A 16,548-nucleotide genomic window follows, 5' to 3' on the forward strand; every position below is an offset into this window, starting at 1 on the left:
TTAAGCTATTAATACTTCAAATCTTAGAGTACCTGGCCCATATGTAATCTGTCTGAACCCCATCAATTTTTTATAACATTTCCTCCCTTTAGAAAAACATATAAATGTAGTCTGAATACTGGCTTACAGACTTTTGGGATATAAGTTAATAAGTTGGACCTAATTAAGTTGTGAAGTTCTCATTTTTTCTAACTGCGAAATGGACAAAATAATTTTTAAAAAAATGTTTAATATGTTTATACAAATTTAGTGGGCTACAAATTTACAATATGATGGACACATCTTAAAAGTCCATATTCCCCAATTGAGAATATATGCAGACAAAATATAGGCAATTCATAAAAATACTGAACTTATTCATAAGTCATTTAGAGAAAAATATAATTAACATATCTTCACTGAATTTCAGCATAAAGAGGTAATTTTCATAGAATTTCACAAGGATAAAACTAAAAATTGGGTTAAGAAGTATTGGCAACACATTATTAAAGAACAATGTCATGTTTAGAAACTCTACCTGGTGGATCCATAAAATCGAAGTGTACCAAATCATCTATACCAAGTTTCTTCAACTGCAACACCACCGAACCCAAATTAGACCGCAAAATTTCAGGGTAAGTATTGTCCTGTTAGAAGAGCACAGTACTGTGTTAAGATAGTATCTTTGCTTATTTTAAATTTACTCTCACCCTATTCATCCAGGAAATAGCATCTTCTTACCTATTTACCCCATCAGAAAAACAAACATGAATTAGACACACTTCCTAAAGAATAAGGAAACCTTGTTTCTTCTTCTTATCTTCACTTATATCAAGTGCTATATTAGAATGCTGTCTGATTTTTAAGATCTATATCCTACTTCTTTACTGATTAGATGGGAACTTTTAAATTACTAGTGTTGCCTTCTGAGAGCTTTTAAAAACAGATGTGAGCAAATTATGGCAGCTTATGGTGCCCAGAAATATGAAAATAAATAAAATTAACTCCTTACCTGCATTTCAGTTTTATAGGCTTTCTCTGTATAAAGCCTAAAACATTTTCCAGGCCTGGTACGACCAGCTCGTCCAGCTCTCTGCTGGGCAGAAGCTTTACTGATTGCTGTCACCAGAAGAGACTCCACTCTGATTCGAGGATTATATACCTAAAGGAAGTGAGAATTGACAAAAATATAGGTATTTCCATTTAAATTCATATGCCCTGATAAAGACTCTTAATTATTGGCATATTCATATTTGTCCAGTGGTAAAAAATGTGGCAGAAAAGGATGAAATGGAATATATGTATATACCTTGATTTTGTTCATAGAAGCTGCTAATTTTAAAACTACTCCACCTGATTCAGAAGTACTTTAGAAGAGTTCATTTAGCTATCTCCTGATTGTAACAATGAAGACACTCTCTTTAACAGAATCAGGAATGTCTTGTAGTACTTTACATTACTCCACCCTACTTAGACATACTTTAGGGGAAGATAAAGTTGTAATCTCCTAATTGAACAATGAAGGTACTTAGTTCTCACCTTATAGCAAAGCTAGAACTTTAAGCTAAGTCTATTTTTAGACCTTAATATAAAAAGGTGTTAAATAACTAAAAAGGTCAAGTAACTAACAAAAGGTGAACTTAACAAAGCTGTGTGAAGTAGTTCAAAAGATATAAACAAATCAAAGAGGTGGGGAACTAAAAGTATGGGCAGTCCTGGAGAAAGCCTTTGATGTGACTGGTAGATGTGAAAATTTAGTGGTGGAGACACATGGGTGAAAGGTCTATATATTTGGGATTTTTTTGTCTCTCAAAAACTCTTTCCCCGGAAAGGCGGATCTGGCTGATCACTTCCTGTGAGCAGCCTGGGCACTTGTTCAATCCTGGAACTCAGCCTGGAGGAGTTCACTCAGACAGCTTCCTTGAGATGGTCTCCTGGTGAGTGATAAGACTGACTTCCTTTTCCCTTGGGCTCAGGGAGGCCCCTTTGGCTAAGGTCTTTAACTCCTGCCTGGCTCAGACTGAGCCAGAGCAGTTGAAATTAACTCTTCTTCCTCTCCCTCTCTCTTCTCCTTAAATCCCTTCCCTCTATATTAATTAAATTACCATAAATTTCCAGACTGACTTGGGAATTTTATTTGGCAACCATTTAAATCTAGATTTAAAGTCAAAACTCTAAATTCATCTTTACAAAGCTAAGGCTGACCTCAAACATTTTTAGCTTACCCTACTCTCATCTATGAGACCTAACTCCATGGAAGCTAAGGACTCAAACTATGATTCTACTACAACATAAGATCATTTTGTCTATTAGAAAAATCAATGAATCTTGCAACAAAAAGATAAAACATATCCCCGCCCACCCACAAATTTTATTGTAAATTCAGAAATAGATTTCCCAATAAAAAAATTTGATACCCAAAATGAAGAAAAACAAAAACAAAACCAAAAGCAAACAACAAAACAAAACACCCCCCTCCCCCGGAATACACTGTTAATATTCATTACATTCACTCTAGGGAACAAAGCTTCCTTCAAAAATATATAGCATAAGTATTAGGGGGCAGCTGGGTAGCTCAGTGGATTAAGAGCCAGTCCTAGAGACGGGAGGTCCTAGGTTCAAATCTGGCCTCAGACACTTCCCAGCTGTGTGACCCTGGGCAAGTCACTTGACCCCCATTGCCTAGCCCTTATCACTCTTCTGCCTTGGAGCCAATACACAGTATTGACTCCAAGACGGAAGGTAAGGGTTTAAAATTAAAAAAAAGTATTAAATTCTCCCCCTAAAGTTATTCTAATGGACAACCAATGTAACCTGTACACTGAAGCAGCCATTCTGGCTATGAAAATATTCTAGATATTTAATATAATTTTCTAGCTGGAAAAATAACTATGAGGGGATTAGGGGGTGGGGGAAGGAGGAGGGAATTTGACAACAGATTTCAGTCAAAAGACTCAATGAATGGACTTTAGAGTAAACCCTTATCATCCATCTTCCAATCAATACTATGTATTGGTTCCAAGGCAAAAAAAAAAAAAGAGTTAAGGGCTAAGCAGTGGGAGTTAAGTGGCTTGCCTGGGGTCACATAGCTAGGAAGTATCTGAGGTCAAATCTGCACTCAGGACCTCCCATCTCACGGCATAGTTCTCAATCCACATGCCCCCAACCTGTATCATTTTTAACATTTACTATGGTCAAACTCACTTAAAACAAACAAAAAGAAAATACAATCTAGTTACAAAGGTTTCTAAAGAGTCCTCCTTGATTTAAGAAAATGGTTAGACAGATACTTGTAAACTCTCATAACAAAGTTCCTTATTTCTATTTTTATGCCTTTTATTCAAGTAGCACATGAAAAAATTCCATTTTCTGAGCTCAATTCAAGTGTTATATGAATATGCAAAAAAGCTATTTGTAGAAAGCGAAAGTTATTTTATATAAGTAGTCAAAGCATTTACCTTTTGTTTCGCAAATCCAGGGTCAATGACAAATACAACACCATCTATTGTTAGTGATGTCTCTGCAATATTGGTAGATACAACTACCTGTTGAATAAGATAAACATACCACATGTAATGCAAAATTAAATAACTGTAGTATGATAGAAACAAATTAGTTATAAAGCACAATAAATTATAGCAAATAACAATTCTTTTCTAGCAATTACACAAGTTAAAGAAATCATTCTCTTTGTCTAATCCAACTCTTTTCTTAATCAAACTAAATACAACCTGGCCTACTGAAATCTTAGTTGTAGGTTTTCCTACAAAATCTGAGTACTTAAAAAACATAATCAAATTTTAAGTTCATGTTGATGATGAGCAAGTAACAAAAAAATACAACAAACCTGAAAGTTGCTGGTTAGTTGATTAATACACACACACACACACACACACACACACACACACACACACACACACACACACACACACACACACACACACATTTATTGAATTCGTACTAAAATAGCAACTTTTTCCTCCAGGTAACTCTTTTCCTAGAATCATAGATTAAGACTGGAAAGGAATAGACCTCATCAAAGATATTTGACTTGGTTCAAAAGTCACCAAATGGTTAAGTGACAGGGTCAAATTAGTCACTTTTTTCACTGTACCATATTACATCTTCAGAGCAATATGAACAAAAAAAATCCTGCAAGATCCTAGTGCAGTTTTACTTGTACTTAATGCCACAAGTGAAAATTCTTACTGCTAAACAACTTTACACTTTGAGCATAAATTATTCTGACTTGCCCCTATCAGTGGTACCAATAATTCAAATAGTTAATAATCTGAATCAAATACCTGGATATTTTTTACAAATGTGTTAAAAAAAACTTAAATTATTTTGAAATTTCTAAATGACCATGGAAGTCATAAGTTGATATCAGGAGTATTTCATTACATAGTAGTTCAATATAAAAGTTCTGTGATATGTAATTAGTATCAAGGCTTGGGTAGGTGGAAAGAATACGGAATAAAAAATATTAAAAAATGTTTGTTAAAATGTTTTTACATAAAATTGGAAAATAGTTAACAAAATAAATTTTCTTTAAAAAGGGGACTTTTTTCTAAATTTGGCAACTTTCTTAACAGTGTTCTGCACACAGTAAGGATCAATTACTTGATACTTACTGAATTGGGCTAAATTGTGTTCCAATTTAACTATTCAATGAAAAATTATTAGAAAACCTAGCAATTAGAAATGAAACAACAGCAAGACAAGTTTGAGATGCTTGACACAACACAAAAAGAAGCAAAACCAATAGATCAATGCAAACCTTTCTCCTGAGAATGACAAATTTCCTTGCCTTTGTTTTAGCAGAACACCACTTAAGGTTTAACTAAATAACATAATCATCATGATGAATACCAACATCAAAAACTTCTCAGCTGCTCCTGGTGAGGAGCTTCCTCCACCAATGCAGATAGGCACCTTCCCTGCCAACAAGTCTTAGATGCTTAGAACACAAAGAAGTTAAGTAACTTGCTCTGGGTCACTCACCCAGGATATGCCCAGGAATAAGATAAGAAGCCCTATCTTCCAGCCTCCAAGAAAAGCTCATTATCCATTATAGCACACTGCCTCTCTATTGCCATTACGTTAATCCAGGGATTAACTTTTAGAGAAATGTCATAAACCAGGAGTAAAGAAATGGAAGGTAAGAAGAGGTTTGGTCAGTAAGTTAATGCGGGGAAATAGGGCATGTATATTTTTAGATTTTAGACTTAGAAGGTTGAAAAGTATCTCAAGCTCTAAAAATATCAGGTCATTCTATATTTTCTTATGATTTTGTCTCAAGAACTATAAACATGAATAAACAGAGATGCAAAATAGCCTTCTGATATTTTCCTGAACAAAAATATCAAAGTTAAAAAAGGATTCTCAGTGATGAGGTACTTATGTGTAAGCACAGTAAGACCATGACACAGAGGAATCTTCCACACAAATTTTAGAGGCAGGTATCTTGGACCTTCTTTTAGTAATAATTGGGGAAATATAAAGGAAGAAAGATGTCTGTGAACCACACAAGGCATGGATAACAAAAAATCGAGAAGTAGGAACATTAGCCATGATGTATGCTGCTGCCTATCTGTTGTTTCTCCTTAGCTGCCAACCCAGAATTTTGTTGGCTCTTAGTAATCCAATAACTTCTTAAGTTATTTCCAGCCCTGGGACAATGGAGGGAGCTGGGGCACAACCAAGAAATGAACTATATAATTCACAATTTTTGTGATCTTTATTAGACCTCAGATCCTTAAAAAATATAAGCTGTTTCTGCCACAATAGTGAATACAGTACAACTGAGTCATAGTGGGACAGGAAGGCAACAGCTATGGCAAATGACCCTGAAGAGGTACATCCATCTCTTCCCCATAAGTGAGCTGCCTTATGTTGTATATAACAGCAAAATATAGTTTCCACTCCCAGTGCTAGGAAATTAGGTTCAATCTTAATTATGACTGTAGGTATAATTCACACTGGGAAGAAGAAAGGATGATTTCAGAGGGATAGGTGTTTCTGGGAGTTATTCAATTTATGCCCATTAGTGTATTACTTTGTCTTGGGAATGGTTCAAACATGGCTAACTGGCCATGACACTAAACTACCTTATGTTTTCAGTCATGGAAACCAAGACATAGTGTGATGGCAATGAATTTTATTATAAGGTCAAAGGTTGAAAGAAGCCTTATAGAAGAACCAACAATCCAGAGAAAAGCACCATTGACTATAGGTATTATAAGAATTTGGTAAATAAAGACAAATTACTGATAGGAGGTGCTTTGTTTGTGGCACAGCAAAAGTGCCTAATACGCAATATAAACAAAAGCAGTCCTAATAGTGTTAGTTTTATATAACCTGATTCCATTCACTTGGGGATCCCTACCCATGTTCTAGCCATAAAAATACAAATATTAATAGAACTGGTCTGCGAAAATGGTCCTAGGTGGGTCAGAAAGCATAAACTCTTGTTCTGCTACATTCTTGCAATGTAGTCCTGTGGAAATCACTTCTGATTTGAGGATAAGTATCTTGTGGGCAGCTAGACAAAGTAACAGATAAAGCACTGGGCTTGGGATCAGGAAGATTCATCCTCATGAGTTCAAATCCAGGCTCAGAAACTTATTAGCTATGTGACTGGGAAAATTTTTAATCCTGATTTCCTCAGTTTTCATCTATAAATGAACTGGAGGAGGAAATGGCAAACCATTCTTGCATCTTTGCCAAGAAAAACCTCGAAAGGGGTCACAGAGTTGGACTTAAAATCACTGAAGAACAACAAAATGTTTATCTAGCATATTGATAGAAAAAAAATGTTTTCCTCACAAAATGTCTATAAAGTAGGCTGAGATCTCTAAGATCCTATTCCACAAACAGGCTAAAGGAGAAGGAATGCAACAGGCTTACATGTTCATTGGTATAATGCGCTTTCAAAACAGAAGCTTCTGTACAAATAGGGTTTCAACCACTTACTGATTCCTGTGATTTCCATACACTAAAGGAAAACCCAACACACTCTTTTGTAGAAGAGTACAGGAAAAAAAGTACTTTTTTTTAGAAGCAGGTTTTACCGTGGGAGTAGAAAAACATGATTGATCATATGGGTATATGATTGGGGATGCTGGCTTCAAATGATCACTCTATTGCAAATATTAATAATATGGAAATGGGTTTTGAACAAAGATACATGTATAACCCAGTGGAATTGCTTGCTTGCTTGCTTCGGGAGGATTAAGGGTAGGGAAAGAATATGAATCGTGTAACTACGGAAAAATATTCTAAATGAATAATTTTTTTAAAAGATAGAAGGAGGTTTTAGGGTCAGGCAGAGTAGACTGAGAGCCAGGCTCAGAGACAGGAGGTTCTGGGGTCAAATCTAGCCTGACACTTACCAGCTGTGTGACCCTGGGCAAGTCACTTAACCCCCATTTGCCTAGCCCTCAACACTCTTCTGTCTTGAAACCAACACACAGTATTGATTGCAAGATGGAAGGGTAGAGGTTAAAAAAAAATTTTTTTTTTTAATAGAAGGAATAGAACTTGGCTCTACTGTAAGACTGTGAGCAATCAGAAATGTAATTTTAAATTTCTTTTAGATACTACCATTGCTACCATTACAACCAGAATATGGAGTGTGTGAGTAGGCATGTATCACAAAGGCCCAGGTAACCTGAGCCATTAAGAAACCAATAAATGTAATGTTAGCTAGTCTTTTAAAGGATTAAATGAGAAGGTCAATGGTTACTTAGTTTACTGCCTCTTTCCTATAAGCCTTAGCAGTTGCGACAGAGTGATATAACCAAATAAAGCCTTTACTGAATGCTAATTATTTACAAATCATGCTAGAGATAAAAAAAATATTTTAAAGAATAGTTCTTGTAAGGAGCTCACACTGTAAAGGGAGAGAAAGCACAAGAAAATTCTCAGTCCTTAGGATGCTGATGTTAGTACCTTTTGAATGTCATTTCCACTGATAAAATGATACCTGTTTCTGATATTACAGTATTTGACAGGGCCAAGGATTTGCAAGACTAGTTTCCATGCTGCATATCTAAAATGATTTGGTTTAATGACTATCACGAGGAAGAGGTGGTCTTTATAACTATAGAATTGTTGGGTGGTGGAGCTCAACATGTCCATGAAGCTGGGGATCCCCTAGGGCTCACCAATAAGTCTCATAATGGTATCAACTCTTGGAAGTGAGAAGGAAGATCAACACTGGAGAAAAATCTAACAGGTGTTTTCCATTTGATGAATATCTTCAAGAGTCATAACTATTTCTAAGTCTTGGAAAAAATATAAGGCCTGCAGTTTAGAGGTAGTGTATGATGAATTTTCAAAATCCATTTCACAACAGTTTAGGACAAAGGCAGGTTACTGGATTAAGGATTATTTAAGGGGCAAGATCCAAGGCTTAAAGCAACAGTGATGAAAAACTTTGGGACTAGTCAACATGGGCATTACAGGGATAGCTTATAGCAAGCATTTATTAGGTAGGTACCTATTATATACCTGTGCAAGGTATAGGAGCATACAAAGATAAGATGAAAAGTGGTTCCTGCTCTTAAGAAATTTACATTCTATTGGAAATATGCCTGTAAAAAGTGTAAATAAATGAGTAGAGAAAAAAAGCACTAGTTCCTTAAGAAATGCTGGGTAGCAGAAGGGGCAGGGAATGGGGACACGGGACAGACGGACACATAGAGTCAAGTTGGCAGAGAAGACCTATCTAATGCCTATCAATTTACCCTCTAAAAAATTATGTAACACCTCAAAATGAATTCTGGAGCAGCATAACCCACAAAAAGACAGGATGAAATAATTGTTCAGCCCAAAATAACTTAGAAGGCTAGCACTAAAGATCTAATGTGCCTGGGTGAAAGAAGAGCTTAAAGCAGCACACCAACACAGGGCCCTCCATAGGAATAGGCTTTAGGGGCAGCTAAAGCAGCAGCAATGGCTTCTAGAGCTCTTGGCCACAAACGATAAAAGAGGGTCCTGCCAAAATGCTCAGATTATAGAGATCCCTTTCCTGACTCTGGGTGTGAGATTGGTGTTGCATTGCCCCTATACAGACCCTGATCACGGTCCAGGGGTATGGTCTCAGGGTGAGGAGGAGCAGCTAGTACACAGGGGAGCAGAAAACCCAGGTCACAGTTTGAAGGGGGAAAGAGTGCTTATGGTGACTCACAGACCAGGAGAGTATTAAACACATCTCTCCTTAGATCATACCACTTTGGAAGAACTGAACAAAAAACCCTAGAGCTAGCCTGAAGATAGCTGCACAAGGAAGCTAAAGCTTTGTACATTGTTCCCCATAGATATAGAGCCCAACATTAACATTTTTTAATTAAAAGAAAAGAAAAAGGCAGAAAAAAGAGCAAAAAATCACACACACACACACACACACACACACACACACACACACACACACACACACACACACAAGCCCCTCAACCTAGAAAATTATTTTGGTGACAGGATAGAATTAAACATAGATGAAGTGAATGCTGCTGCATCCAAAGCCTCTAAAAGTGTTCTCAAACCCTAAAAGAATTAATGAAGGCATTCAAAAAGGAGTTTAAAAATCAAATAGGAGAGGTAGAAGGAAAATTAAGAAAAGAAATGAGAGTGATACAGGAAAATTATGAGAAAAGAATCAACATGTAGGTAAAGTAGGTACAAAATAACACTGAAGAAATTATTACCTTAAAAAATAGAACAGGATAATTGATAAGAGGCACAAGATTCCAAAGAAAAAAACAAAATTGGCCAAATAGAAAACGATATAAGAAAATGCAATGAAGAGAAAAACTTCCTGAGACACAGAATTGACCCTTTGGAAAAAGAGGTACAAAAATTCACAAAGGCAAAAAACTTTCTACAAAGAAGAATTGGCCAAATGGAAAAGGAGGTACAAAAAGCTAACTCAAGAAAATAATGTCTTAAAAATTAGAATTGGGCAAGAGGAAGCTAATGACTACATGAGACATCAAGAAACAAAACAATGAAAAAAAAGAAGAAAATGGCAAATATTTCATGAAAAAACCACTAAGCTGGAAAAATAAGTTTAGAATTACTGGTCTACCTGAAAGTCATGATCAAAAAAAGAAATTGGACATCATCTTTTAAGAAATCATCAAGTAAAACTACCCTGATTGTCTAGAACCAGAGGACAAAATAGAAATGCAATGAATCCTCTCCTGAAAGAGATCCCAAAAGGTTAACTCCCACGAATATTATACCCCTGTGATGGCGAACCAATGGCACACAGAGACCAGTCCATGGGCATGTGTAGGCCCCTGGCTTGGCCAGCTGGGAGCATGGTCCTGCCCCTCCCAAACAGGGGGTAGGGCATTCTAGCTTCTCTCTTCACCTTAGCAGGGGCTGAGTACAGCTGAGCTTGGCCCAGCCCCAGGTGTGGCCATACCGAAGGCCCCAGGAGTCATGGGGTACACCTGGCCCAGTGCTGGGAGCCTGGCCCCACCCCCCAAACACATGAGTAGATGGGGCATTACACGCAATGGGGGTGGGCAGGATGATGATGGCATGAGGTCCCCTAAAAAAGTCCAAAAAGGTTCTCTATCACTGCTATAGCCAAATTCCAGAAGTTCTAGGACAAGGAAAAAATATTGTAAGCAGCAAAAAAAGAGACAATTAAAATACTATGGAGTCACAGTCAGGATAATGCAAGACTTAATAGCTTCGTACATTAGAGAGATGGGCCTGAAATGATATTCCAGCAGGTAAACGAGCTGAGACTTCAACGAAGAATCACTTCTTATCCAGCAAAACTGAACATGACTCTGGGGGGGGGGGGGGGGGGGGGGGGGAGAGAAGGATTGATATCTGATTTAAAAAAAAACCATGCCTGATGAAAATCCCAGTGCTAAAGGGAAAATTTGACTCAAATACAAGACTCAAGAGAATCACAAAAAGGCAACAGAAAAGAGAAATCAAAAGACATTCAATAAAGGTTAAACTGCGTACATCCTTTACATGGGAAGTAGATTACTGCAAGGCCAAAGAACTTTGTCATTATTAGGACAATTAGAAGTATACATAGACAGAGAAAGAGGGTGTGAATCAAATGATAGGATTATTTTTAAAAAAATAAAATTAAGGCAAGAGAAAGAGGAATGCATTGGGAGAAGGGGAAGTGAAAAATAGAATGGGGCACATTATTACACATGAAAGAGCATTCATATTGGAGAAGATGGGTATACCCATCAAATGAGGAATGGCCGAGTATGTTATAGCATATGATTATAATGAAATACTATTGTGCTATATAATAAATGGCAAGCAGGAGGAGCTCAGGAAAACCTGGGAAAACTTAACATGAACTGAAGCAGAGTACAATGAGCAGAACAAGAACACTTTAAAGTGAAAGGAATACTTTACAATGGACAACTGTGAATAATAGCTATTCTCAGCAATACAATGAACCAAAACCATCCCAAAGGATTCATGATAAAAAAAAAATGCCATCTACTTCCAGAATGAACTGATGGGAGTTTGAATCCAGACCAAAATCAACTTTTTCACTTAATTTTTTTTTGTTCAAGTTTCCTTCCACAAAAGAATGAATGTGGAAAAATATTTTACATGATTGCACATGTAAAATCAATGAGACTGCTTACCATTTGGTGGGGGTTGGGGAGGGGAGAATTCAAAACTCAAAATTCTTCTTAAAATGTTGGGAACTATTTTTACATGTAATTGGGGGGAAAGCCAAAATTAAAAAGAAAGCGAAATACTCTACCCACCTCTTCCCAATGGGAACTAACCTGAATTATGAACTATGTGAAGGATAAGAGGGGAATGGGAGAGTGTAAAGAGAGCTAGATTTGGAGTCAAGGGACCTTTGACTTAAATCCATTTGGAGGCTCTGCCATCAACTACCAACTCAAGTCTGGGGAATCTGCCAGATCAGGGTCAGACTAAATAGCTCTGATGCCAAGATTCCTTGAGGAAAAATTGAGAAGGAAATGGTCACAAGATATTGGAGGGAAAAGAAGCATCCTATGCAAAGAAGTGGGAAAAGAGAATGCCGAATTCAGAGAACAGTAACAGAGAACAGTTTGGCTGAACCCTAAGAATGAGTAATGGGGTTTATTAGTAAGTGGAAATGCTCACTAGAATATGACTATGAAGGGCATTAAAAGATACGCTAAAGATTTTAAATTTTATCTTGGAGGTCAAAAAATGCCAATGAAGATCAGTGTACACAAAGGCCTAAGCTTTGGGAAAAGTATTTTCACACTTGTATAAATGGATTTAAGAGATCAGTAGCTATTAAAAGGTTGTAATACTAATCCATTAAAAGTGCACAAAATAAAATGGAGAGTATGAACAAAGGTGGTATTAATAGGTATGCACTTAAGTTTAAACCATAGATTTTGAGATTAAAAAAAAAAAAAAAAGATCCTAAATGTTCTGTTCACTCCCCTTCATTCCAGAGAAGAGAAAAGCTGACAGTCAGAGATATGAAGTGACACAAGAAAGGTCATACAGTAGGTAAGATTCAAACTCAGGTCCTTTTAAGACCAAAACTTCTAAAGAGAACTTTATTTTTTGATCTTCACTTTCTAAGCCAAAAAGGTTCAGAAAAAAATGATTTAACAATGCTTTGACAGTAAGGAGTTAAGAGTCATGATTCAAATTTCTTAGTTTTTTTGTAAACAAGAACCTGTATATCTCATTGACTAAAACATTCTCTCTCATACGCATCTCAGCCAATGAACCAAAGGTGAACCACTTTAGAAGCAACTAGTTGGTGCAGTGGAAAAAACCCTAATTCTGGAGTCAGAAAAACTTGACTACAAATATAACTTCAGACACTAACTGGACCCTAGGCAAATCCACAAGACCAGTTTTTCTAATCTTTAAAATGAGTATAATAAAAGTATCTACCTCTCAGGAATCCTAATGAGTATTAAAAAAAATACTACTTATTAAGTGCCTTTTAGCACAGTGGGTAGAATATAGCAAGTGCTATTTAATAAATGCTTATTTCCTTCCTTCCACTTTTTCCCTTCTCAAGAACTTTGATAATTACTTATAACAGTTCATATTAGGATGGATTGGGGGGGAGGGGGAAGAGAGGTTGGCTTAGATATATAATTAATCAGTATAGATCTGAGAAAAGTCTCTCTACCAAGTCATAATACAGTCCTAAGAGGAGAAAATTCCGGGCATGGTAAAAATGCCCGGATAAAGAAGAAAGAGTAATCTTGTGGCAGGAAGAGAAGGAAGTCAGTGTCACTAGATTACAAAGAATAAGGAGACTGGGTAGGGTTTTAAAATATTGAAAAAGTATGAGTACTTAGGTAATGAAGTGCTTGGAATGTCAAGAAAGGATTATGTATTTGATCCTGGAGGTGAAAGGAAAAGACTGAAATTTACTGAATAGGGGGAGTGACAAAGTCAGGCTTGTGATGTAGTTATTCCACTTTTTTTTCTTGGCGTCTCAGTTTCCTCAAGTGTAACATAAACCAGATAGCCTTTCAGGTACATTTTAGATCTAAATCTTATATAATACTATGGTCTTCTCAATTTCTCTTCTAGCTCTAAATTTACTTATTTTAAATTTATAATTTTATGAATTCAAAAATTTAAATAATTTTAGCTAAACAAATGAATAATAAAATAATTATGTGAGTCTGGAGATTAAAAAGAAAATTACCATAAATTATTCTTTAAATATTTGTAATATTACGTTGCCTTATAATAAAAAGTAAACTTATTCCAACAACTCAAAATAGGTTTTAAAAAATCTACCCACTGTTATATGTGTTTGATTTTAAATGGATAACCTAGGATTCAGTTATGTTTTGTGGGACTGTGAACGAAAAATAAAAAAATAGAAACCTAGTCTTATGGCAACTGAGAGATTAAACTACTAAACATTAACTAAGGCAAATTACAGAGTAAAAGCTAAACACTGCCTTAAATAAAGGTTAAGTTAATCTAAGAAAACCAAGAGAAACCTTTTCTTTGATATTAGACAGGTTCAGTTAGGTGGGAACATATGTGTGTGCGCGTGCATGCATGTGTGTGTGTATTTATATGTGTGTGTACAAAAAGATCAATAAATTGAAAAAAATAAATTAATCATGTAAAATCAATAGCACTTCAGTTTAAAATAGTTTACTTTCTCAGCACCCAGGGTTCCCCTTAGGGGTCAACAATTTCAGGATGGCTGTCGTCAACATTCAAGAAAGCACTAAGTTATCATACATATTGCTCTTAGATCATTAAACTTTTCAACTACAGAAGCATTCCACAGGGCCCATTTCTCTTTTTTATTGAGCAATATACAATTGTAGATGAATCAGTAAACTTCAAGGATGTATGACTATTTAAGTCAGTTATACATTAATTCAAAGTTGTTGAGGCTCTTGGGGGGGGGGCGGGGGAGTACACAATCACAAAAGCAAAGAATTATAATAGTATTCTCAGTTGTTAACTATGCTAATAGGGATTCAAAGCCTTAATTACAGTCAAAAGTAATATAAGGAAACTGATGGGAACTTTATAAAAAATATGCCTCAATAAATCCAATTCATTTCAATTAGACATATGCCAATTGTATATTCCCTAGAATCTTAGTTTTTACTGTAACAAGGATTCTCCAAAATAGAAAGAAAATTCCTTTTATAATCAATATTACTAGAATATAGTCACAAGTTGTGGAACTGAGGGAGTACAATTAATTTTTTCCTTAAGAACAATTTGAAATTTCTATGTGAAATCAAATTCATAACTGTAGCATTATACTTGCCATATCACTTGGTTTAGTATACCACAAAAAATCTAGGAATTCATTCCACAAACTGACAGTTTACTTAAAAATGTCTTATGCAATTTAATTAGTACTAAGTGCTTGCTCTAAAACATCTCCAGCTATATCTCTCATCTAATCCCAATATTTACTAGAGGCCCTTTGGACTTTTCTGATCCTCAGTTTTGAACTTGAAGATATTAAGACTTATGCTTCTTACTTCCTAGCATTATTGTGAAGAAAGCATTTTGTGAATCTTAAAATGGTAAATAAAATAAACAAAAGGAATAATTATGATGCCTGGATCTGAATAGTATTCTAAATGTCACAGAATATAAAATGTAAGAAATCTTTAATTGTTACCTTTCGTCCTATTGCTCCATTCTGTTTTTTTGGAGGAGGAGGTTCAAAAATTCTCTGTTGTTGTTGAGGTGGAAGCGTGGAATATAAAGGAATGATTTTAATGTCACCAACCTCTGGACCTAAATCATCAACTTCACGCTTTATTCTCTTACAGGCTTCATCAATTTCCTATGAAAAAAGTTTAAAAGTAAACAAAACCAACATGAATTTAAATATTTTTCAAGTATTTACCATAATCAAGTTCTATGCAAAGTTTATTTTGTATATGTCAGCACATTTTTATCTTCATGGATACTGTATTTTCAATTTTGCAACTTAAACTAATCCAGTGAACACCAATCGGTTTGCACAACAATCCCAAGGAGCTATGGCTTCCATATTTTAAAGAACACATGGCCTTATTTGCATTCAACATTCCTTTTTCTTCATGTCAGATTTCCTAATTATTTCTCAACAAATTGTGCTAAAATTGAAATCTCTCACCCAGGAATATTAAACTGTACTCATGACCTTTTCAATTTTCACAATCTAGAAGAAATTGATGGGCAAGATATTTTAAATAAACCAATTAAGCTTTAATGTCACGTATCACTAATGCAATTATATGGAAGATTTGCTTTATTGTACCTAATGAGGACAAACACCTTTATAGTATCAACATGAATAGGCAAGAATGAGGCTAAATTCAATGAATAAAAAATGTTTAAATGTATTATTAAAAATTTTGCTAAAATTTTATCCCAACAAAAATTATCATAAGCTGAGATAATTCAAATATTTGTATAAATTCAATTAGGGTGCACCTTATAATTATGATTTTCATTGGAAATATATTAAAAGAAATATTAATTGAATACCAAAGTGGGAGATAAACAAATAATCAGATGTACAGTAATTTACTAGTGATTTACTACAGTGGCAACATCTATTTAAATAATTTCCCAAGTATTTAATTTTTACTAAAGCATTAAAATGATCTACAACCTAGCAGTTAAGAAAGTTAACTAGGGTCAATTCCCACTTAACATGTCTATTACTAAATTATCTAAATTAGCAGGATATTTTTAAAATTATTGACTCCTTCCTCAAAATTTTTTATTCAAAACTTTTAATATTATGGGAAGAACAGCTAGACCAAACCAAAAACCGTGAGATAGTAACCCAGGTTGTAGGCAACTGAAACTTAAAAGCATAGACAGATTAAAAGATATTTCTAAATCTTCAAATAGGAATGTGGTGGTGGCGGCTGTGTGAAGAGAATCAAACATATTATCCAAAGAAGATGGTGGCTGAGAAAACATCAATAATTACCAAGCTTTGTGCGTTTCTTATGTTAAGAGAATGACACTGAAAATGTCATAATGAAAAGAGCTATTAGGCAGGATTTCTGCAAATGATTAATTACAGAACAATGGACT

At 35.3% G+C, this 16,548-nt stretch overlaps 1 protein-coding gene across 1 annotated transcript in view; it reads right to left on the minus strand.

The window, feature by feature from the left end:
* DHX15 (DEAH-box helicase 15) overlaps nt 1-16,548 on the minus strand; it is a 68,303-nt gene that overhangs the window by 16,195 nt on the left and 35,560 nt on the right. The window contains exons 6-9 of the mRNA XM_001362592.4: nt 15,131-15,298; nt 3,438-3,524; nt 992-1,141; nt 518-626 (exon numbers count right to left, since the gene is read on the minus strand). Coding sequence (XP_001362629.1) covers nt 518-626; nt 992-1,141; nt 3,438-3,524; nt 15,131-15,298 — 514 coding nt within the window. The remainder of the gene's footprint in view (nt 1-517; nt 627-991; nt 1,142-3,437; nt 3,525-15,130; nt 15,299-16,548) is intronic.

This window comes from Monodelphis domestica, chromosome 6 (genome assembly GCF_027887165.1).
Source record: "Monodelphis domestica isolate mMonDom1 chromosome 6, mMonDom1.pri, whole genome shotgun sequence".
Lineage (NCBI taxonomy): Eukaryota > Metazoa > Chordata > Mammalia > Didelphimorphia > Didelphidae > Monodelphis > Monodelphis domestica.